This window comes from Cervus canadensis, chromosome 21 (genome assembly GCF_019320065.1).
Source record: "Cervus canadensis isolate Bull #8, Minnesota chromosome 21, ASM1932006v1, whole genome shotgun sequence".
Taxonomy (NCBI): domain Eukaryota; kingdom Metazoa; phylum Chordata; class Mammalia; order Artiodactyla; family Cervidae; genus Cervus; species Cervus canadensis.
The window spans coordinates 12,277,843-12,301,905 of record NC_057406.1 but is presented as its reverse complement, the minus strand read 5'-3'; the positions used below and the strand labels follow the sequence as shown (position 1 = coordinate 12,301,905).

General features: G+C 40.2%; 2 protein-coding genes across 5 annotated transcripts in view; one reads left to right on the top strand and one right to left on the bottom strand.

Annotated features, from left to right (window-relative positions):
- Positions 1-16,564, bottom strand: part of KDM5A (lysine demethylase 5A) — a 67,688-nt gene extending 51,124 nt beyond the window's left edge. For both annotated transcript variants that reach the window (XM_043439779.1, XM_043439780.1), the window contains exons 1-8: positions 16,041-16,564; positions 13,464-13,541; positions 12,316-12,438; positions 5,167-5,337; positions 3,068-3,202; positions 2,255-2,360; positions 1,005-1,096; positions 241-399 (exon numbers count right to left, since the gene is read on the bottom strand). In XM_043439779.1, the coding sequence (XP_043295714.1) occupies positions 241-399; positions 1,005-1,096; positions 2,255-2,360; positions 3,068-3,202; positions 5,167-5,337; positions 12,316-12,438; positions 13,464-13,541; positions 16,041-16,205 (1,029 nt within the window). In that variant the 5' untranslated portion in view covers positions 16,206-16,564. The remainder of the gene's footprint in view (positions 1-240; positions 400-1,004; positions 1,097-2,254; positions 2,361-3,067; positions 3,203-5,166; positions 5,338-12,315; positions 12,439-13,463; positions 13,542-16,040) is intronic.
- A 41-nt stretch (positions 16,565-16,605) lies between these two features.
- CCDC77 (coiled-coil domain containing 77) overlaps positions 16,606-24,063 on the top strand; it is a 30,525-nt gene continuing 23,067 nt past the window's right edge. Inside the window, exon 1 of one of the 3 annotated variants that reach the window (XM_043439783.1) lies at positions 16,606-17,379. The gene's annotated coding sequence lies outside the window, so the exon portion shown is untranslated. Of the gene's footprint in view, positions 17,380-20,364; positions 20,430-20,684; positions 21,244-24,063 lie in introns of those variants that run through there. The other 2 variants (XM_043439781.1, XM_043439782.1) reach the window with 2 other exon arrangements.

Genomic DNA, 24,063 nt, shown 5'->3' with positions numbered 1-24,063 from the left:
ATATGAATAGTCTAGCAAAAGTCTCATTTATCTGCAGCAATAAACAGAATTATCAAACCAGTCAGAAAGAGACACTTTAAAAAACAGAATTGTTACATTTCCAGTCACTATCATTCTTTTAAAAAGCCTAGCAATTTAGAGCTCTGAAAAACAAAGAGGAGAAGCAGCTTCATGGGAAGTGTTAACTGTACACCTGTATGCAGGTTTTCTTCATTTTAAAAGGTAAGGTTGGGCATGTACCTCGGCCACACACTTAGGACACCTCCAGTCGCCCTTGGGCACATCGGGCAGTGGGGGAATTAAACAGAACGTATGGTAGCTGTCATCACACCCATCACACAGCAGCAGCTTATCTTCATTGTTTCCCCGACCACAAAACATACAAACATAGAGATCAACCTGTTAACAACAAAGTAAAGTAACATGAAAGTTTATTAATAAGTTTATTAAAAAGCAGTACTAAATCTTTACCAGGAATGCCTTAATTGAAACAAAATACTGTACACTAAAAAATAAACGTAAGTCCTGAATACTTATTTTAAATAACTGTATATAAACAGCTTTGCATAAAACTTCCTGAATTTCCTCAGAGCTTCTACAAGCAAGTTAATAAAAGTGTATCAAGGTATCAGAATAAATGACCACTACAAATCTAGGGTACTTGAATGTCAATTTCTATAAATAAAACATACCATGTCACTCTTCCTACACACAAATGCTCTTCACTGGTAGAGGGCTGAGGACTGAGCACTGTCTAATACAGCTAAGGGTTGACAGAGTCATCCTCTCACTCACTCATTCACTAGGTATATTACTCAGGAACTGTCTGTGTGTATGCCACAAAGCAAGGTTAATGTGATATACACCAAAGCTGAAGCTTCAGATGCACTAAGTCTTCTGACTAAACGAACTAACTAAACGACATACCGGACACAGCAAGGTAAAAATGCAAAACTAAAATAAAAATAAATCCTTTCCCTCCTAACACATCTCAGAACACTTACAAAGTTAACAGAGAGAGTTCCTTTCCGTTGTCTCATTTGCATGTTAAATGCGTCTGACCTGTTGGTAACTTTTCGTCTTCGGGAGACCTCATCTTGAAATAAAAATAATTATATAATAATAGTAAAAACTAATGTTGAGAGCTTACCATGGACCAGACACTATTTTAAATTATTTAAATTAGTTAAAATCTCACAACACTATGAGGCAGATAAACTATTATCCCCCAGTGAAGATAAAAGAATCTGAAGAACAGAGAAGTTAGGTAACCTGCCCAAACTCACACAGTGAGTCAGCAGCAGATTTGGGATTCTAGTCCAGGCAATTGAGCTGCAGAGAGTTTAAGTACTAATTCTGTATTGCCCACATGTAGAACTTATCAGGAACTAATTTGAGACTAGCATTAAGATCACTGCCAGCCAATAGAACTACAAACATAAAAAAGATGAGGTGCTTAATTTTTAAGAGTAATAGTAAACACTGTAATGATATATCAAGTAAGTCTGATCACACTGAGTATTTGGTGATAGAATATTATCTGATCAACCAGAGTTCAGTCCAGAATTGGAATGATGACTTAAGTCATATCATAAAATGCACAAAAATCAGTATGACTTGTGATTACAGTATTCCATTAAATTCTTATACAGTAAAAACACAGCCAACACAATCTTTGTTAAATTGAGTCTTAAAACTGACATGTACTTCTCTCTCAATTAGCAATTCTACTCACATGCTAATTCTAACATGCTAAGCTGGGAGCACCAGCCATTCTTCAAATAAATCACTTAAATGAAGTAATACATCATGGCAATTACAGAAAAATATAATTAGAGTTAGAATCTAAATTATTAGCTCTCCCTAGTATATTCTGATTCTAAAGGTCAGAGAGACTCCTCTATTTCTTTTTAAATTTAAAAACAGCAAGCTTTAGATCACTAGGTGAGAATCATTAATTTCGCCATTCACTTATAAATTAGCCTTTAGAAAGAATAATTTTTGTGTCAAGTGGAAGGAGGAAATGAAGGAGGAAATTTTCTCCGAAAATAGTATAAAAATTTAACATACTACGGCTTCTCACACCTTAAGATTATCTGCCATTAAAAAGGTGATTTGTCTGGGAATCATGCTGCAAGTCTACAATACAATCCTTAGAAAACCCCAGAGCAGACTACGATTCAAGCACAACCTGCATCTGTTATAACCACACCACTGCACCTTAATACTTTCCATGACCAAATAACAGATTTACCTTCCTTTTCTTTTACTCCCATTGCCAAGCCCACAACCTTAGGCCCAGCCCCAAAAATCCGAAGTTTCTTCAGTTCCGTACTTCTATTCACTTCTCCAGATTCCGACTAAAAAAATAAATAAATAAAAGCCACATTAGTCTAATTTTGTAATGCATTACTTTCTTACCTAAGAAAAGTTTCAAGAGCCAGGTAAAAATAAAAGAAATTTTTAATTCTCTCTAAATTGGCTTGCTACCTTATCCCTGATCCAGGAACTAAGATTACCCCCAAAACAAAAAACAACCTCAAGGACCACAAAAAAAACGGGAATAGGAAAGTGGGAGAGGAGCAGACAAAAAGAAATTATGGGCATTTTTCTTCTGATGCTTTCATTAGGCTTTAAAATTATTCTAGGTCACAAGAACACTATAGAAATTACACTGGAATGATTCAGACACTAAGAAAATTATATTCTGGTTTTTAAAGGAAGGATGTGTGAAAAATAAAATCTCTCCTTCCTACTCTTCTCATTTACAGTAACCATGAAAATAAAATGTACTAGAAATCATCAGCATGTCTGTGAAATTGGTCTAGTATCCAGAGTCACTCTTATTTGCCATCTCTGTCAAAGTTGTTTAATATTAACAAAGAACTCTCTAAATAAAATCAGACCGAATTTTACAATTTCCTCCTTATTTATCTCAAAAGTGAATGAAAAATATGTCTTTCAAGCTTTAAAGAACAGTACGTGAATGAACTCCCAAAACCAGGCACGTGTTCTGCACAGTCAATGAGCTAAAATTCCTATCAAAATGGCCCATAGAAATTGATACCTGGGACTTGACGCGTCTTGTTCTCTTCGGCAGAATGTTCATTCTTGTTCCTGGTTCTGGCGAAGTCTGGACATCAGTGCTAAGAACCTCAGGCTCCACTGTTTCCTTAAGGTCTAAATTAGGCATCTGTACACCCTAAAGAATTGAGAGCACAAGAAGAGGGCAGATTCACTGACAAGAAATCAGATTCGAGAATCAGGAGAAAAATAATAAATTTCTCATATATCCCTAAAACTATTAACACATGAAACCAGATGATAATTCTCCTGCCAAATTGATCTATAGCTCAAGACAATCCCTATCAAAATCCTAGCAGGCTTTTGCCATAGAAATGGAGTAGATTCTAAAATTTATGTGGAAGTGCAAATTTTTTGGAAATTTTGAAAAAAGAACCAAGTTGGAGGACTTATACTACCACAAGATACCTAAACTTACTATAAAGCTATGGTACTCAAGATAGCATAGTATTGTTAGGATGAAACATACAGATCAAAAAACAAAATGGACTAGAAATAAACCTATATATTTACAGTCAATTGTTTTCAACAAAGGTGCCAAGGTTAATCACCTTGGTAAGGTAAAATCACCTGGGCAAGGTAAATCACCTTGGCAAGGTAAATGGGAAAAAGGCCATCTTTTAAACAGATGCTGCTGGAACTATTGGATAGTCCTACATCTTGATGCCCTCAAAACAAACTTATAGCTTTACCTAAGACTATACACAAAAATTAATCCAAAATGGGTCACAGACCAAAACATAAAAACTAAAAAAAACTATAAAACTTCTAGATGAAAACAAACTTTTGGCCTTAGGTTAAAAGAAGATTTCTTAGATATAACAGCACAATCCATAAAAGAGGCAGAAAATCGAACCACAGACTAGAAGAAAATACTTATATGAAATCATACATCTGATAAAGAGCTTATATCCAGAATATTTAGCAAAATTTTAAAACAAGTATAAGATGGCAAACAATCCAATAAAAAAAATATTTGAGCAGACACTTCATCAAGATATACAAATGGCTAATACACACATGAAAAGATGCACAACACCATTAGTCATTAGGGAAATAAAATTAAAACCACAATGAGATACCACTACACACCCACTAGAATGGCTGTAAGCAAAAAAACTGACAATACCAAGTGTTGGCAAAGATGTGGAGAAACTGGAAGCCTCTACATTATTGGTGGGAATGCAAGATGGTTCAGCCACTTTGGAAAACAGTTTGGCAGTTTCTTAAAAAGTTAAACACAAACTTACCGTATAACCCAGCAATTCCACTCCTAGGTATCTACCCAAGAGAAATGAAAACATATGTCCACACAAAGACTAGTACATGAATATTCATAGCATTATTAATAATAGCCATAAACTGGAAACACTGAAATGTCCATCAACTGATAAATGAATAAACAAATGTGGTATAACCATACAACAGAATATTATTCAGCCATAAAAATGAATGAAGTACTGATACTAAAATACAGATAAACCTTAAGAATCATTAGGCTCAGTGAAAGAAACCATACACAAAATCACACTGTATGATTCCATCTATGTGAAATTTCTAGAAAAGGTAAAACTATAGAATCAGAAAGCAGATTAGGAGTTGTCCAGGTTTGAGGGTAGAAGCAAGAACCAACTATAAACAAACACAAAGAAATCTTTTGGGCTAATGGAAGTGTCCTAAAACTGGATGGTGATGACAGCTGCATAAATTTATAATTTATCACAGCTTACTGACTGTGTACCTACAACGGGTGAATTCTGTAGTATGTAAATTCTACCTCAATCAAGCCGTTAAAAGAAAAAACATGAATCCAAGTGGAGGAATTTTTTTAAAAGCTTAAGTCTTGCCTAAGTGTAAATATCTTATGTAAGTAAGAAGACATTCTTCACTCCCATTAGCCTTTATCTTGTAAACCATCAAAAAAACAGTTGTGATTTTTTAAACCTGCTCCCCCAAATTTTGGCACCTGGAGAAACCACAGCCAACTGCTAGCTAACCTGTTACAATGAACAGTCTAAAGTGTGTTTCTATATCTGGCAGACACTGCATTTATTCACGCCTAAGAAAAGTGATGCATCTCACCATAAGGCTGACCCCTGACTGGAAAAGCTCATACGGGTAGAGAATTCTTTCATAATGCGACTTCAAAAGGGACCCAGTTCCTTTTCCTGGCAGATATCCCAAGCGGCTACCCACTTTAGACCATTTCTTCTCTTTGGTGACCATTTCAAAACCACCTTTGCTGGCAACAATCTGAAAAGAAAGTAAAAATTATTTAGGGAAAGAGGAAGATTCATGTATTTTGACTCGACATCTTGTCTGCTAAATGGAAAAATTATTCTGGGCCTCAATTTTAGATTTGTTTTCAAGAAATATGTGACAAAATTGAAACTCCTTAATATTTAAAGTATGAAACGGAAACAATGATTTTGCTAAGTTTTAAACACTATTATTCATTATTGTGCCTACCTTCAATGAACCAAGCATTCAAAAACATTTGATGAATTTATACACTTTACATAATGCACCATGGAAATTCTAAACACATGTATGTATTCTATATCCACAGGGAACTCAAAGTACAAATAAAAGTTAAGAACAGACCAAATATAGACATAAGAATGTTACATAATACAAAATGAACATAAATACTGATACTAGAAAATAAGCAACTTAAGAGAATTTTTTAAAAATGTCAAGCCAACAGTGGCTTCAGAGGATATTTTGAAAAAGAGGCCATCATTTTTAAAAAAGAGAGAAGTTTTACAAGAAAGATTATAAAGAAATGATAAAGTTCAACTGCAGTAACTATACCACAACATAGGTATTAAGGTAAGAAGTGATGGGAGAAATTGGCCAATTTTTGCTGAATGCTCATATCAAACCAGGGCTTCACTGGCAGCTCAGCTGGTAAAAAATCCGCCGGCAATGCGGGAGACCTGGCTTCAATCCCTGGGTTGGGAAGATCCCCTGGAGAAGGGAACGGCTACCCATTCCAATATTCTGGCCTGGAAAATTTCATGGACTGTATAGTGCACAGGGTCGCAAAGAGTCGGACACAACTGAGCAACTTTCACATCAAACCAGGAGCAGTACAGAATAGACCTGTACCAAGGCCTCCACCTTCCAGAAGCTGACACTGTACATCTCTCACACTTCTAAAACGTACACAGTTTTTGGAAATAAAAGCAAAAATAAACAAATGGGACCTAATGAAACTTAAAAGCTTTTGCACTACAAAGGAAACTGTAAGTAAGGTGAAAAGACAGCCGTCAGATTGGGAGAAAATAATAGCAAATGAAGAAACAGACAAAGGATTAATCTCAAAAATATACAAGCAACTCCTGAAGCTCAATTCCAGAAAAATAAATGACCCAATCAAAAAATGGGCCAAAGAACTAAACAGACATTTCTCCAAAGAAGACATACAGATGGCTAACAAACACATGAAAAGATGCTCAGCATCACTCATTATTAGAGAAATGCAAATCAAAACCACAATGAGGTACCATTACACGCCAGTCAGAATGGCTGCTATCCAAAAGTCTACAAGCAATAAATGCTGGAGAGGGTGTGGAGAAAAGGGAACCCTCTTACACTGTTGGTGGGAATGCAAACTAGTACAGCCACTATGGAAAACAGTGTGGAGATTTCTTAAAAAACTGGAAACTGCCATATGACCCAGCAATCCCACTTCTGGGCATACACACTGAGGAAACCAGATCTGAAAGAGACACGTGCACTCCAATGTTCATCGCAGCACTGTTTATTATAGCCAGGACATGGAAGCAACCTAGATGCCCATCAGCAGACGAATCGAAAAGGAAGCTGTGGTACATATACACCATGGAATATTACTCAGCCGTTAAAAAGAATTCATTTGAATCAGTTCTACTGAGATAGATGAAACTGGAGCCCATTATACAGAGTGAAGTAAGCCAGAAAGATAAAGAACATTACAGCATACTAACACATATATATGGAATTTAGAAAGATGGTAATGATAACCCTATATGCAAAACAGAAAAAGAGACACAGATGTACAGAACAGACTTTTGAACTCTGTGGGAGAAGGTGAGGGTGGGATGTTTCGAAAGAACAGCATGTATATTATCTATAGTGAAACAGATCACCAGCCCAGGTGGGATGCATGAGACAAGTGCTCGGGCCTGGTGCACTGGGAAGACCCAGAGGAATCGTGTGGAGAGGGAGGTGGGAGGGAGGATCGGGATGGGGAATACATGTAACTCCATGGCTGATTCATGTTAATGTATGACAAAACCCACTGAAATGTTGTAATTAGCCTCCAACTAATAAAAAAAAAAAAAAATTAAAAAATAAAAAATAAAAAAAAAATAAAAAAAATAAAATGTACACAGTTTTCAGTTTCATTGATGAAAGAATAAAGAAGGCTGTGATGAAGTTACCCAAATTGAAAAAATTTTCCTCTTTGAGTATACACTATCATATTCTACTACACCAAACAGCTAAAAGAGAAAAACAGTTACCATAGGATCCAGGAATTACACATATTTAGTGATATACCCAAAAGAATTGAAAGCAAGGATTCAAACAGTATTCGCACACCAGTGTTCACAGGAGCAATCACTCACACACAGACGGTAGGTAGAAACAACCCAAATATCCATCAAGAGTTGAGCAGATAAACAAAATGTGGTAAAGACATGCATGGAATATTATTCAACCTTAAAAATTAATGAAACTCTGATACATGTGACAACATGGATGAACTTTGAAAACATTACACAAACACAAGAAGATGAATATTGTGTGATCCCATTTAAATGAAATAACCATACACAAGCAAATTCGTAGAAAGAGGTTTTACCAGGTGCAAAAGGATAGGGAAAGTTCTGGAAATGGATAGTAGCAATGGGCTGTACAACACTTTGAAAATACGTAATGCCATTAAAATTGTACACTTAAAAACAGTCAATCATGTGCATTTTACCATTTTTTTTCCAAAGACTAAGAACATGGATTCTGGAGCCAGATTGCCTGAGTTCATACCCCAGCTCTGCTAACAGCTGTATGACCTTGGGTAAGTTACATAATTTGCATCTCAGATACCTACTATTAACATAGTAGCAGTATTATTAAAATATTATTAAAATAATAGCAGTACCTTTACCTCATTATGAGGCTGCTGTGAAGACAAATGAAATAAAACATGAAAAGCACCAGGATAAAGTAAGAGCTGTATCAATGCTGGCTGTATTACAAATGTCTGTGTGAGCTGGCAAATTGGGGGTGGAGGAGAGGTGTACAGACTATAAGTAAGGACGCATTTTCTGCTCTCGTGCTTAGCACTTTATTATAACAAAGATGAAACCACAGCCCAAGCAAGACACTTCTCTAGTGAAGTATCTGAAAGTATGGAAGAAATGAATAAGTTCACGTGCACAAGAGTAAAACCCATCTCCAATTCTTTAGCTTTTTTTTTTTATCGTACCCTCAGAGAGGCTCTTGTCTGTTAATAAGAATCAACCAGGGAAAAATTAAAGAAAAAACTTTTATTTCTCAAATTCTGTAGTGTGGAGGAAGACACACCAAGGGTGGCATGGATAGAGGGCTGTCTGGAAGCAAATGGGTGATGAGAAGGTCTTTCATTCACGGCTCCCAGGGTCTCTACACTGTCAGCTCTGTTGCAGGTGCTGGAGCTACAGCTGTGAATAAAATAAAGACCTCTGCCCTGCTGGAGTTTATATCCTAGCGGGAGACTAAATGTCAATTTTGAAATGACAGCGCCGGTGGAAAAAACCTGAGAGTAGTTTAAAAGCCTCCACAGTAGGAGAATGAGGGTAAACTGAATCATTAGAGAATGAGGGTAAACTGAATCATTAAACAGTCACAAAAGCCTCATCATAAAGGTATGAGGTGTGAGCAAAGACCTGAAGGAGGGGAAAGCAGTGACCCAAGCTGATCCACAGGAAACAGCCAGAGTCAAGGCCCACATGAGAAGCCTGCAGAGCATACTGAGAAACAAGAAGGAAACCAGTGAGGCTGAAGCAAGTAGGGAGAAGCAGTACAGAGAAGAAAGAGAAGCCTTCTCGGTAACGTGTGTTACCCAACACAATTACCACCATTACATAACAATCTGCTCTGTATTCTAAGCACTTCCAGCTAAATTTCCATCAGTAACGATAGAGCTCCATGGATCCAGTCATGCTTCTCACCCAGGTCTGCCAATTTCTGACAGCAGTATGATCAGGGTGTTGACCAGAGTAAGACAGAACTGACTCACAAAGACATCAAAGCCACGACTCTGGCTTCATGTTTGCAATACTCCAACAATCTAAGCAGGCCTAATACTTAAAAACACACAAAACCTTAATACTTGCATTCCGCAGTTGAGAGATCCAGAGATTATCACGCATAATTTCATTTACTCCAAACACTTGCCATGCAAGGTATCACACCACTGTCATTAGAAAACATCACATGACCCATGCCCTAAAAAGAGATACATGGCACACACTTAAATTGAACACAAAGAATACAAACCCTTAGTCAAACTTAACAAAAGAGTAATGTCAATCAAGGCCAAAATTTCAGTCCAATGAAAAACAAAGTCCAGTTAGCAGGGGACAATTTTAACAGACAAAAAAGCAGCAGCAGTATTCAACTTAAAAGCTCCCTCTCAACGTTCCACTAAAAAGTTGAAGGACAAAAAGCCATGCTCCCAACAGGGCAAGAAGACCAAGGAAAAAGCAGATGTCTGAGTGACGCTCTAGCAAGCAGAAACAACAACCAAAAAAGCCCCAAGCAACAGAAGTGAGCCAAAGAGCAGCAACATACAACCTGGAAAGGCTTAAGAAATGGAAGCATCAATATCTTCAAAATTAAATTTAAAAACAACAGTGTTGACTGAAAGCCTGTATAAAACCAGTCAGGCCTCCCCCAGGCAGCACACTCAGGCAGCCATCCCTCTTCAACCCCAGCAGAAGACTACAGATCTACTCTCAGGAGAGTCTGAAAGGACTTGAACCTAAGAAAGAAACAGGTTAGTAAACTAGACAATCAGTCTGACAGTCTCATATCCAACTAATGGCAGTTCAAAAAGAGAAAAAAGATAAATGGAAGAAATTGGCAAAGAATTAACACAAGTTACAAAAACTCAAGGATGGGAGTTCAGATTAGAAAGATTATCAAGTGCAATAAACATATGCAATGAAAATTAACACGTACCAGTGCGTATCACTGTGAATTCTCAAAGTACTGGGAATAAAGATCAGACTTTGTGTCTTAGAAAAAGTCACGTACAAAGAACAAAAATTAACATGGCATCATTCTTCTCAATAACAATACTAGAAGCTAGATAATGGAGTACAGCTTTCAAAATACAATTTTGAAGTGAAATGATCAACAATTTAGACTGCTATACTCACCAAACTACCAATGAAATTTAAAAGTAGAACATTTCTAGACAAGCAAAAAATTTACATTTCGTTTACTTTCTTGCCATCAAACTAGCAGAAGAAATGTTTCACCAAAACAGGAATAAACCCAGTAACAGGAAGACTTAAAACAAGGAGAAAGGCAAATGGAATTCCCAGAATGATGCTAGTGAAAGTTCTAAGCTGACAGCTGACCTTAAAAAAACCACCAATCTGGATTGGGGTAGGAAAGAGAACTCCAGAGGAGTAATTCCAAGAAGGAAATGTACCGGACAGGTTTTCTGCTGGGTGAAACCATACTGAGAGATTTTATACTTCTGGAACGATCTGAAAATAAATCTTTGATACTCAAAGAGAAAACTTACAAAATAAAAAAATATAAGGGGACCATTAACTCCAAGGAAAATAAAAATTGGTTCAAGGAAACAATCATAGCATGCTATTAAGCACAAGGACAAATAAATTTATATTTATGCAGTCACAGCAATAATTAAAAAAAAATTTATCTAACTACATTATAAGGGACTAGGGCACTTGAAGTATGAAGTACATAAGGATTTAATTTTTATACCCATTGCCCATCTCTTATAGTAAAAAATCAGTGTGGATTTTTAAAACTAAAACAATGAAAAAACAGCATGATCATGTTATTTGGAAATATGGAGATCAAAATCAGAAACAGCTAAAAGAAATGAAAGTGATTAGCTCTAAAGAGCGCTAATAGGAGTGGAGAGATGGAGAAGGGAGAATGTTAGTTTTTACTATAAGCCTTTTTAAAAATGTGTTACTTTAACAAAAATTTCTCTTAAAAATGACTAGAATCAATGTTCCTTGCTGCACTGATGATAAACCATAACTGTTTATGTAAAAATTCCACTGAATTATAGGCATTCCAAGTAACACTTTTTACAATCAAAAATAACCACTGAAAAAGACAAAGTGATTTAATCAAAACAGGAAACAATCACACTGACAATTTAACGTCTCAGGAAACTTAAAACCTGCTTCCCATTAAAAAACAGTGGGAATCAAAGTATGTTAAAATCATGTCTAAAGTAACAAAAATTCAAGAGATGTTCATCAGTTGTGAGCCAAAGATGACTTTTTTCCCAAAGTAAAGGGCATACCGAACAACCTAAAAATATTATCAGAGCTCTCAGTATTCTGTGCAGTTTTCAGCCTTTGCCTCTTGCTAGAAAGTAAAATGTCCTGTTAATGAGACATTCACCAAGGGACAGAGGGCAGAGCAATGGTCACCTTTGGGGAGAAGTACTGACTGGGAGGGAGAGGAAGGAGCTACAAGTGTTTGGAACACTCGCTGTCTTGATCTGGGCGGTGTTGAGACAAGTATACACTCCTATAGAAAGATCAACTCAGCTGGACATTTAGGACTTGTGCATCACACTTTTACCTCAAGCCTCAATGTAAAGGAAAAAGTTCATGTGGAGAGAAGCAGCAATCTCACTATGACATTTAAGGAAGAAAAGTATTATAAACTACAAACAAGATAACCACAAGTCAAAATGCCTGCCTTTCAGCTTTAAATCTCAGATTTATAAGCATTTTCATAGGTTAGAGGGAAGAGACATCCATGGGAACTTGAAGATGAAATTCCAATGAACTCCAGGACAAGCAAACTTATCACAAAATATTTGCTAATTAAGATGTACTTCATAAGCAGTAGCCCCTCCTCTATGGTCAATCAAATCCTACCTAGAAAGCAAGCAATGTTTGCCATCAAGTATATCTGAAATTCTAATTTCACAAATTTTCTAGCCTCTGTTCTAGTATCTTAACCAACTACAAGCCTCACCTTGCTCAAAGCATACAGATCCAGAATTTTTCTCTCCACCACAGGGATCTTGAGAGTAGATCCCTGAAGTTCCCAAAATTTTGCTAGTTGATCCAAGAAGTCCAACCTCACTCTGGTCATAGCCTAAGATTAATAAAATAGAAAAGTCAAAAATAGGAACTAAGTTATGGTTGAAAAATTGAGTTTTACTTAACAAAGGTACTCATCTCTCAAAAAAAATTCAGACTTTTCAGCACTGCTTAGGCGAACCTTATAAAATAAGTTTAAAAAAAAAAAGCAAACTTTACTAGGTTAGCTAAACTTTACTAAGGCAAAAAAGTTAATTTATGTGAAAGGTTCTCATCTAAACAAAGCAATTTTTTATAAAAGTTAACTTTAAGCTAATCAGAAAATTTAATAAATCAAATTATTCTGTTTCTAAGCATTCCATGCCTGACATTTCATCTGTAGATAATATGCACACTTCAGGGACACCAACTCTCTACCTCACTGACATTGAGACTCTTCATCAACTATCTTATTATAAGAACCTAAAGGAAAACAATAGGTATTAAAATGAAAAAAATTATCAATGTTTTATGAGCATCATAGAAAACAAACAAACAGGGTAACACGTTAAGCCTTAACGATCTTTAAGATCTCTCTCGTATTCTAGAACAGTTTTTATCCACATTGAAGCATCCTCTGAAAATCTAGCAAGCAGAAGGAACAACTATTTAAACAAATTTCAAGTTGGAAATTTAAGACAGATCAGTAATATTTAAAAAAAGATCTTAATAAATCAGATTAAGAGTCCTAGAAAAGTTCTGTCAGAGGGGGGAAAAAACCCTCTGAAACTAGGTTTTAATAGAAGAATTTTTAAAACTATTTCCCAAAAGACTACAGGATACAGAATCTTCCAACACTAACGACAATAAAAAAATTTAGTGGAATAATAAGCACCGAGGAAAGCAGATAGTTCCCCATAACCCCAGTTAAGTAGAAAAAACTCTATTATAAACAACTTTTTTAAAAATCAGAAGCATCCTTCCATTCAGTCACAATTCACATTAACTCTGAGCCTCAGTTCATGAGTTTCTCAAAGGTCTCCACCTGAAGTCCTGATATGAAGAAATCAGGAGACAAAACAGTGATAAGACAATACTCACCTCAAGTTCATTCAGGCGCTGGACTCTGGGAGTAAAACGGAAGCTTTTGACTTCACATGCAAATGGAGGCTGCCAATCCTAAATAGGGGGAAAAAAAATTCTTCACATTCTTATATTGGTTAATAAGAAAGGAATTCATTCTCTTAATTTATGGGATGAGTTGCCACAAATCATGATGGCAACACACCAACTTACCAGTCTTCTCTAGTGAGAGACAGAACATTTTTAAGATAAAATAATTTATTACTATCTCCAATTACTTACCTCTAACATTCTAATACTAAAATTATCTTATCTGTTTCCTCTTCAAATCTCCCACTCCCATACTGCACAATTATGCTTTCCCCAATTACTCAAGTGGAATCCAATCAGCTCATCTCAATACAGCATCGAATAATCATCCAAGTTTATCAAATTAAAAAGAAAATAGAATTTGAAAGAAATGAAAAAAGAGTAAAATTAAAGACCAAAAGATAACGTTTTAAAAGTACTTATGTAATTGGACAATGTGTTTTTTCATTCATGTGGAATGTGACACAGCACTTTAAAGTCTACGTTACATAAATGTTCTCTTCAAAGCCCAGCTTCTGGGCAACCAAATTTTTTTTTTTTTTTTTAATGAAAATAAAAAAAAAAGTAAGCAAACCCACAAAACAAGGACAATTTCCAGATTGGAGACGTGGTATAACTGAAATGAGATAGCACATTTCAAGTAGAGTTCTAGAGACCATAGTTTGACTTGGCCTAAATAATACTAAATCTATTTTAAAATGTGAAAAGAAGTTTACAAAAAATTATCTTACCTTGGAAACTAAAGAAATCCAACAATACTGAAATTAAATTCTGCTTGTAAACATTTATTTTCAGTAATGTGACACAAAGAGAAGGTATATTATTTCAATTTTTTTAAGTAACGAAAAGTAGTCAATTTTTTTTGAACCAAAAGGAGCCTTGAATAGAATTTCTATTTCATTAAGACAACAGAGTAAATGAACATATAGTTCAGGAAAAGCTTCACTGCTTAAGGTTTTGTCAATTAGGTAATCGTGAAAAACAAAGGATTAAATGAAAATAAATTTTTCATAAAAGTGAAGTCCTAAGAGGATGGCAATACACATACATCATTCATGACAGCACTTATTTCTTAATCTTTTGCTTGTGAGTGATGGTCAATAATCTTAACCAAACTGACTGAGCACAAGAGAAGTAGCTTGTCTGGGTTTCAGAATCAAACTGAGTGATCCAGATTCAAAAATTTACTTTGCCCAAGATCACACATCTGATAAGTTATTTAACTTATCCAGACTCACCTCATCTGTAAAATGAGACCTTATTTACCTACTAGGGCTTCAAAGAATATTAAACAAAAAAATCTGTAAGTGCTACATTAGCTGCTCCTCCTCCTCCCTCTCAGCTAACCTCTTTTTATTCACTGCTCTACATGCTTCTGTGGTAGTAAAAACCGAAACTTTTTAAAATACAACGTGTAAAAACAACAAAATTTTAATTACTAGGAGACAAAAGATAAAGCAAAGTATCACTTTAAGAAGCACTCAGGCATGGCTCACAGACCTTCACCAGCACTTCGAGTACTTGCTAGAAATGCAAATTCTAGAACTTCCATATCCAGAAACTGGTTCTAGACTGGGAATGGGGCCCAGAAATCTGCATTTTAACAAACATTCGGGTGCCCCTGGGGCAAGCAGACAAGAAACACCAGCTGGAAAGCACTGAACCTAACGGGCAGAGGAAAAAAAAAAACAAAACACCTTCTGACCTTGAGCAAATCCTCAACCTCTTGGGGCACTGAGGCCCACAAAACAAGGCACAGTATCAGCTTTCTCACCGGAAGATTGAGGATTGTAACCAACCTGCGGGCAAACCCAGCTATCTGCAATAGCTGCGACTCTATATCTTTTAAGATTTCAACGTTTTCTTCCACCTCCATTATGGACCAATTCTTTCTAAACCTCCGAATTTTTACAATAAACGCTGCTCCTTCTCTTCCCCGGGGAAGACTTTTTTCATTACAGCAGTAATCAGTCTGGGGTTCTAGTTTGGTGACACCACCCCAAGGGCCTAAGAGCTCAGATTACCACTTAGTAAAGAAATCTTAGCCCTGAGATGAGGCCTGCGAACACTTAATCAATTAAGCGTCAACAGGGCTGGGAGAAAAGCAGCAGCCGTCGGAACCACAGCTTTTCCTATCGCACAGAAACGAGTGTACAACACACACACACACACACACACACACACACCCCACCCCACCCCCCCACCCCCCGCGGGCCGGGCTGTCGCGTCACAACACTTCCATCACCTCACAAGAAAAACGAAAGGCTAAAAGCCTTTGCCCACAACCCAAGACGGGAAGGAGAGTATCAGTTCCCAAGTTCTGGGCGGAAGGGCCCCGGGGACATCCTTCTCTCCCCTCCGGACCAGCCGGCATTAAAACCCCAAAGAAACCAAAACGGAAACAAACAGAGAAACTCAGCGTCCAGGTGTCGAGAGACCAGGGCGAGCGAACGTGAAAGTACAGGGGACCGGGAAACCGCGCTGAGGCGGTCAGGACTCCGGTACCTTGGGAGGTCGGATTTTGCAGATGCCGGTTTTCTCCGCCATGGGCCGGATGCGGCCGATGAAGCTGAGCGGATCTGTGAACTCCTCCCAGCTGGGCTCAAACACCGGGCACTCCGGCGGCGGCACGAACTCCGCCGCGTAGCCCCCCGGCCCCACGCCCGCCATGACGGCACCAGGGCCCGCGGGGCGGGTGGAGAAGGGCTGGGCTGGGGCCCCGCCGGTCGCGCTCACGTCCCCTGACAGGGGCCGAAGCTCATCTTCTCGAGAGAGACCCGCTCCACACTCGCAGACCGACCCCGCTTCCTCTGGCGTTTGTTATTGTTTCCTTCAGAATTTTTCCCCCCCTCTCCGGACGACGTTCGCCGGAAGTAAGCGTGCGACCAAATCCCTCCGCCGACAGAAAACAGGATTCCTCCGCAGTGGCTCTCTCCTGAGCGACCTTCCTTCCCCTTCCCTCTCCCGGCAGTTCGGCTCGCTCCTGAGTTCCTCGTGTGCCGAAGTTCCGCGCTGTCCACGACTCCCGGCGGCACAGCCCCGCGGCCCCTCCTACTGGGCGGTAGGGGAGCGGCCGGCCTCACGGGGCGCTCTTCCGGCGCGGAGGACGCGTAATGCGCCGGGGGCAGAGGTTCTGCTTCCGGCAAGCCGAGCTGGGCCCCTCTTTGTGTATGTACGGACCGGAACACAAGCTGCCTGTCTTCGCCCGGCTGCCTGTTTCAACTTCCGTGTCCGCCTGTTTCCAGATAACTACGCTTTCCAGCGTCTGTTTTTTTTAGTCCTTTCATTGTTACTGTCTCTTTCTCATCCCACTCGGCCACTTTAACCCGCCCCATCTCCATGGCAACAGTTTCAGGTTCAGCCATCCCGGCGAATCTCTCATCGACCGGCCCTCGCCACCATCCAGGAGTTGATTTTCGTTCACAGAGAAGCAAAGGCTGTTGACTTTGCTTTTCCAACCATTGACAACCCCCACAGCTTTTCAACAGCAATCGCTCTCTGGCAGCCACGCGCCGTAAGCCTTTCTCAGCTTTCTGTAACATCTACGCCAGCTGTTGCGGCCCTGCTTGTCAAACATTCTACGCCAGAGTCCATCTCCACTTCCTGCAAGTTGTGGAGAGTAACACAGGAAGGACTAAAGAAGAAACCGTGAAAGGGCAGTTCTTGTATCTATTGGAAGGAAGACTTATTTCCCAGGGCTTGTTCTCATGCTCCTTGTGCAATCTCAACTTTCCCCACGAACTAAATTAGCAGCTATGACTCTCAAATCTGTACTTCCGGCCTGGACTCCTCTCCTAAGCTACAAATCAATATATCTGCCTACCTACCAGACAACTCCACTCTGGTAAACCATGAACTTGTAGTTCCCCACTGGTTTTTTTTTTTTTTTTTTTCCAGTATTTCCAGTTTCCATGGATGACTTCATCTATTCATTTGGCCTGAGCCAGAAATCTAGAAATAATCCTTAACTCCTCCTCCCTCACTATGCATAATCTGATGTTGAGGAGGTTGCGAGAGAGGGATGGATTGAAAATGCCCCTGGGGCATTTGAATGGATGGTAACGCTTTGACCTAGAGCTAGAATATAAGAAGCAGAGCGCTGTTAACTGTAGGGGCCACACACGGGGCGGGGCGGGGCGGGGGAGAAATGTTACACGTGGGTTCATGCTTTCTGCAAGTTACTGAGCATCTGCATGTATGTTCCCTCACAGAGCACTTATATTCGGATGGTGGAGGGAGACAAAATCATGAGTACTAGCAAATAAATATACTATTTTCGGTGGCCATAAGGTCTTGAAAAGTAGTGAAGGTAGAGTGTGGAAGGATGTTAAGTGGGGATAGGGCGACCAGAGAAGTGCTCAAGGCTGATGACATCTGAATAGAGCTATGTTATATATAATGACAACTTACTACCTCAATATCAAGGGGTAGGAGTTACTTCCAATTAAGGAGATGATATTTGCATTGGCCTTGGTAAGAATTTTATGGGTGAGGGTTCATGGAAAGGGTGAATTCAGATTTTTTTTAAAAAGTGTGAGCGAAAGCTGCAAAGTGCATGCTGCATTTAGGAAAAAACTGGTTATTTATTGTAATAGAGATAGGTGGGGTCAGATTATGGCAAAGTTTAAATGCCCTGTTAGTATCTGGATTTCATCCTCTACTCTGGGGAGTCACTACAAGTTAGGAGACAGCCTGGGCCCTGGGTCCCTTTTCTGCAGTGTTTGCACCTGGACAAGTCTCCTGGGCAACAGAATACAAAGAAACCACAAGGGACTAAAAATAACTGTGGTGCATGCAGCAGTTGGGGCAAATTATGAATTTTAAGATGCAACTTTTTAAGATGCAAAAAGACCAAAACCCAACTGCCATGATCCCTGGACACAGTACCACCAAGGAGGCAGGCGACCACCTAAGCCACCCCTCTGGCCCATCCACCGCTACCCTCACCCTCACCCTATTTAAAGGACCTGCTGGGTGGGTGGGCAGGGGTGGCTTTGAGTGAGCCAAGGAAAAGTGTTACTTGTTTTCACTTTATTGAGCCCCAATAAAGCCCTGCTGGAATTTTTCTTCTGGACCCTTTTCAATTTCTATTGATTAAAGGGTCCAGGAACTCAGGTAGGTAATAGTATGACCTGTCCAGAGTATGCTTTAAAAAAAAAAAATCATCTTTTATAGAATGGATTGTAAAAGGGGGGAGGGGAATCTTTAGGCAAAAATGCCAGTTAGAAATCTATGGAAATAGTCCAAGCTAAAGATAATGCGACATGGAGTGGAAATAAGTAGTAAGATATAAATTTGAAAGCCAGTAGTATGACAAGATCACCATGATTTTTTTTTTTTTTTTTTTAATGCGGGTGCCAAAGTGAAAGTCGCTCAGTTGTGTCTGACTTTATGATCCCATGGCCTATACAGTCCATGGAATTCTCCAGACTAGAATACTGGAATTCTCCAGACTAGAATACTGGAATGGGTAGCCTTTCCCTTCTGGAGTATATTACTGGAGTGTTCCCTTCTCCAGGGGATCCTCCAAACCCAGGGATCGAACCCAGGTCCCCCACATTAGCAGGCAGCTTCTTTATCAGCTGAGCCACAAGGGAAGCCCAGGAATACTGGAGTGGGTAGCCTATCCCTTCTCCAGCAGATCTTCCCCACCCAGAAATTGAACTGGGGTCTCCTGCATTGCAGGTGGAATTTACCAGCTGAGCTACCTGGGAGACCCCAGGTGCCAAAAGAGAAAAATACTGAGCTAAGGTGTCTTGGAATATCTTGACTGTAACTAACAGAAAATCAAAAAAGAGGTGGAAAAGAAGATTTAGAAGATGGCAAGTTCCTTTTAGACATGCTTATGTGTCAGACCAGTGAAGAGTCCCAGGTTTTCCTTAGCAGTAGTGTTACCAACCAGGGTCCTTGGACTCTAATCAATAGAAATTGAGGCCAGGTAAGAAATTCAGGCAAGGCTTTATTGGGGCTCATTCTGCAGCAGGAGGGAGTGAAAACAAGTGACTTGCCTCTGGACCAAAGGGGTGGCTTATGTGGTCTGTCTGCCACCTTAATGGTTCTGTGTGCAAGCAGCAGTTGGGTTTTGGCCTTTTTGTTTCTTACTGTTCATTATTTTCCACAACCCTGCATGCACAGTTATTTTTATTCCCTTATAGTTTCTTTGTATTCTGTTACTGGAGGAGTCATTTATCAAGGTGCAAGCATAGCAGTAAAGGGTCCCCTGTCCCAGCCCATTCCAAAAGTTGTAGCCCTGAGACTAAAGTGCCTTTCCCCCTACTTCTTGTTCTTCTGCAAAGATGAAACCACAATTGGCTTTTAACTAACTATATGATTTAAGGAAGTTTCTCACACCTCTTAGGAAAAGGAGGTAGTGTCTGCTACCTGATAAAAAGCGCATTCATATACATAATCTTCTGACTGTACAAACTGATCCAACAAATCCTATCTTGGCTCTAAGCCACCAGATCATTGAAGGAGAAGCTATAATGTCTTAGAATCTTCACCTCCTTAGAGATAAATTCGTATATCACAACTCATAATAATCCTGTGATTATTTACTGCATTCATGAAAACAAGCCTAAACTGGGAGACCTAAACTGCGCCAGAACTAGCACGACTGACCTCAAACATCACACCCCCCCGGACCTCCTCCACCAGGAGTGCTGTGTGCAGAGGTGAAACTATATTTCCCAGTAACCTCTGCGGGGCAAGGAGCGCGAGGGAGGGCGGGAAGGGGGGGGGGCGAGCCTTTGTATGAACAGCTTTCCTATTGGTGCTCAATCCAGGGGCTGTGTAAGCCAATGGGCGATTGGGCGGGCTCATGCCCGCCGCGCCGCCCCCCGGTTTGAGTGTTTTTTTTCTGTTAGGTGCTTGGCGTCTGTGGCTCCCGGCAGGGTGAGTGGAGTTCCGGGTTCCAGGAGGGGGAGGTCAGGGAAGGGGTCTGGGGAGGAAAAGAGGGATTGTGCCCGGGGCTGGGGTACTAACTGTGTGAGCAGTGCGGATGGGGAGGGGTGGGAGCCTGAAAGGGCTCGTCGGGAGGCCCGGGCCGTAACGGACAGTTAGCATCTTTAGGGGGAGGATAGGTGGCGCGGGAGGATGGGGGCTCTGGTCTCCAGGGGGTCAAAACAGGACGAAATGGAGAAAGGAGTACGGAACGTAGGCTCCTGGGATTCCCTCATCGTCCCCGCCGGGCTCAGCCTCACGTTCCTCATTTGTGAAGTTGAGGGATAAGATCCTTCACGGAGTTGTGGGGTTAAACTAATAAATGCCCAAGTGCTAAACAGATTTTAGTTTTAAGTAGACAAGCTATAGAAAATGTAAACCCAAATAAAAATAGGGATGGGTAGAAGCTGATTGAAACACTGTAATTTGTGTTATAAACAAGGGCCAAGTTCTTTCAGGAGCTGGGACGATGCTTCCATCTGCAGATAGTACACACGGTCGTGGGAGAGGTGGGAACCCCAGAGAACCTATTCCGTCCCCTCTTAGAGAATGACAAATGCGCTCCCTCTGCAGGTAGTTCGTTTTGGATGGAGAGACTCAGGGAAGAGATGGAGGAGGTGGTACTTGAGTTTATCGTGTGCAGATTGAATTTCATTAAGTGAGGTTATGAGTGGAGGGAACTGTGGACCAGCTGAAGGGAAGCTCCTGAACAAAGATATTGACGCCGGAGTACATTAGGGGAGTGGAGGAAAACAAGGCAGGAGAGGTAGGTTTGGGCCATACATTTAAAAAGCCGTGAGGGTTAGGCAGAGTTTGATTTAGAGCATTAGACTAAGAGAAACACCGATGAATCTTAACGACTTTTTAGTCAGGTGAGGGGTTGGGTAGAACAGTTAAGTCATTGTAGTAGGTTAGGTAAGAAGACATGGAGGATCCCTAATTAACACCCGTCCTTGTCAGAAGAGGGTCAAGAGAAGGAGTAATGAAATGAGTACATTTTCAAATCCAGATTACTTGAAAGATGCTGAACTGGTAACTGAAATAGGAAGGTCAGAAGGAGCATGTTTGGGTGACAAAGGTGATGTATTTGGGGAGCATTAGCTTTAAGATGCTAAAAAATATGTGGCTTGAATGATTTTTTTAATATTAAGGAGTTTCATCAGTCAGTTATGACCACATTTCTGGGTTCATGACGCAGGAGTGAGCTGCTTCATTCTGATTTTTTCTTTTTTTGAGTTAAACATTTCAAGCTCCAATGGGACATATATAGATGAAAATATGTTACATAATTGAAAATTCAAGTCAGGAGATTGAAAGATCTCATTTATTCATTCCAGAAGTCATTGTAAGTTATTCTTTTCCAGGTCGTGTTTTAGATGATATAGGTAATTATCAAAAAGAAGTGGGACTAATGTTCCCAAAGAAATGGAGAGAGGAAGTAGTAAAGAAAGTTGAAGACAAAGCCTTTTGAACCAAGGGAGTAAAATTTTCAGTGAAAATAGTAATTGTATGCATTTATTGAGCGCTTAAATGTGTTGGACATGTGCTCTGCTCTTTTATTCATTTAATCCTTACACCAGCCTGTGACATATATGCTATTATTATCCCCATTTTCTAATGAGTAACTGAAGTTTAAAGAGGTTAAGTAAAAACTTCCTCAAGGCCACACAGCTAATAGGGGACAGAACTTTGGCTCAAACCCAAGTCTGCTTGATTTCAGAACCTGTGCTCTCAACCACAAAGCAATATTTTAAAAAAGAAGTTAACATTGTCAGGCACGCAATCAATGCACTTATTGAATGGAGAAGGACGGAAGCAAAAGAAAATTGGACTTATGAATGTGGATGTCTGCTGATGAAGAAGGCAACTTCAGATGTAGTAGCAGAGTTGAGGTCTTAGAGATTATAAAGCTAAATGAGACATGAGTGTAGGCAACTTTTTGTAGATGTACAATAGGTCAGGAAGGAGTAAGAAGAGAGGGAGGTGAGAGGTTGCAGGTTGTTAGAAGTTCGTAGAAAGCTCAACTTGCTCTTCACTGATTTGAGGACAGTGGCATTTCAGATACCATCCAGATACATAGACAGGAATGGAGTGCTGCAACGTAGAGGAGCCTTAAAAACGTTAGGCAAAATAAAAGCAGTCAGTCAGAAAGACTACATACCATATGATTCTGTTAGGTAGTTAGAATAGGGAAAAGGAATCCAGAATGGCAGTGCCTAAAAGACCTGGAAGGGAGAAGCCCGCGAAAATAGAACAAAGGAAGGTCCGAGGACCAGAGTGAGAACCTCAGATAAAACAAACAGCACTCCTGGCTGGCCCAATTTACATAGGACAGGCCCAGGGAGAGAAAAACATATAAAAGAGGAGCCAAAGCTAGCTCTCTCTCTCTCCTGCTCACTGGGGCTCTCTTCTCTTGGCGTTTTTGGGTCGACATGCCCTCACGCCTCGAAGATGGATTTTCCTGCTATTATCTAAATAAATTAGAGCTGTAACACTGATTTATCTAAGAGCTATAACACGATCCGTTCAAGACCTGAGAGCTATAACATGATCTGTCCAAGACCCAAGAGCTGTGACAATCGAGGGGGGCTTTAATGTCCGTCGCTCCAAATCTTTGTTGTGATGAGACAGAAACTGAGGAGCATACACTCCCCTGACAATTCCATGGGCATGCAAGTCCAGAACAGGAAGCTCTGTGGAGACAGGAAGTAGATTGGTGCTTGCTTACGGCTGCAATGGAGTGGAACTTAGGGGAGAGCTGAAGGTTACCTGGGTTTCTTGAAGTGCTGAAGATGTTCTAAAGCTCCTGATGGTGATGGTTGCATGTGTCTGTGACTCTACTAAACTCACTGAGCTGTACATTGAAATGAGTGAATTGTTTGGAATGTGGATCATACCTCCTGAGAGGGCAGGTTTGGTGGTGGGAGGTCTGTGTTGGGGGGCTCAGTTTGGGGCATGTTAAGCTTGAGAGACCTGCTCAGGCAGAGGTGCATGAGTCTCTTGAGGGCACTCAGGACTAGAGGCTGCATTTGAGAACCACTGGTGTATTCCTGGTATTTAGCCTTATTCCACAAGGCTTCATGAGGTCGCCAAGGCAGTAAAGATGAGAACTAGAAGTGACTGAAGATCAGTGGCCAGTGAGGAGGGAGGGAAATGAGGAGCACGTGGTGTCTGGGAGGCTAAGTGCAGGAAAGCTCAAGGAGGTTGGGGGAGGAGGGGGGAGAGCACAGGGTTGTGAGCAGGAAAACGGCACCTGGAATTAACCAAAGTGGTGCGTGCTTTCGCTCCTTTTCACAGAATTCCTCCCAAGGGACTGAAGATTGTAGGCAGACATTTATCAAGCAGAAGAGCGCTGGGATAGACCGTTATGTCACCTCTCGCCTGCTCACAGTCACAGTGGAGTGACAGCAGGCTTGATGAGAAAGCTTTCCCCAAAGCCAAGTTTACGAAGAACCCTTCCCATGCCCCATCTTCCCCTCTCCCCCTCTTCCCCTCTCTCCCCTTCACATAACATGGCATTCCCTCTTTGACAGTGAAGTTTATCTTCCTGAAAATTACTGTGACAAGATTGATCTGTGTAGAAAGA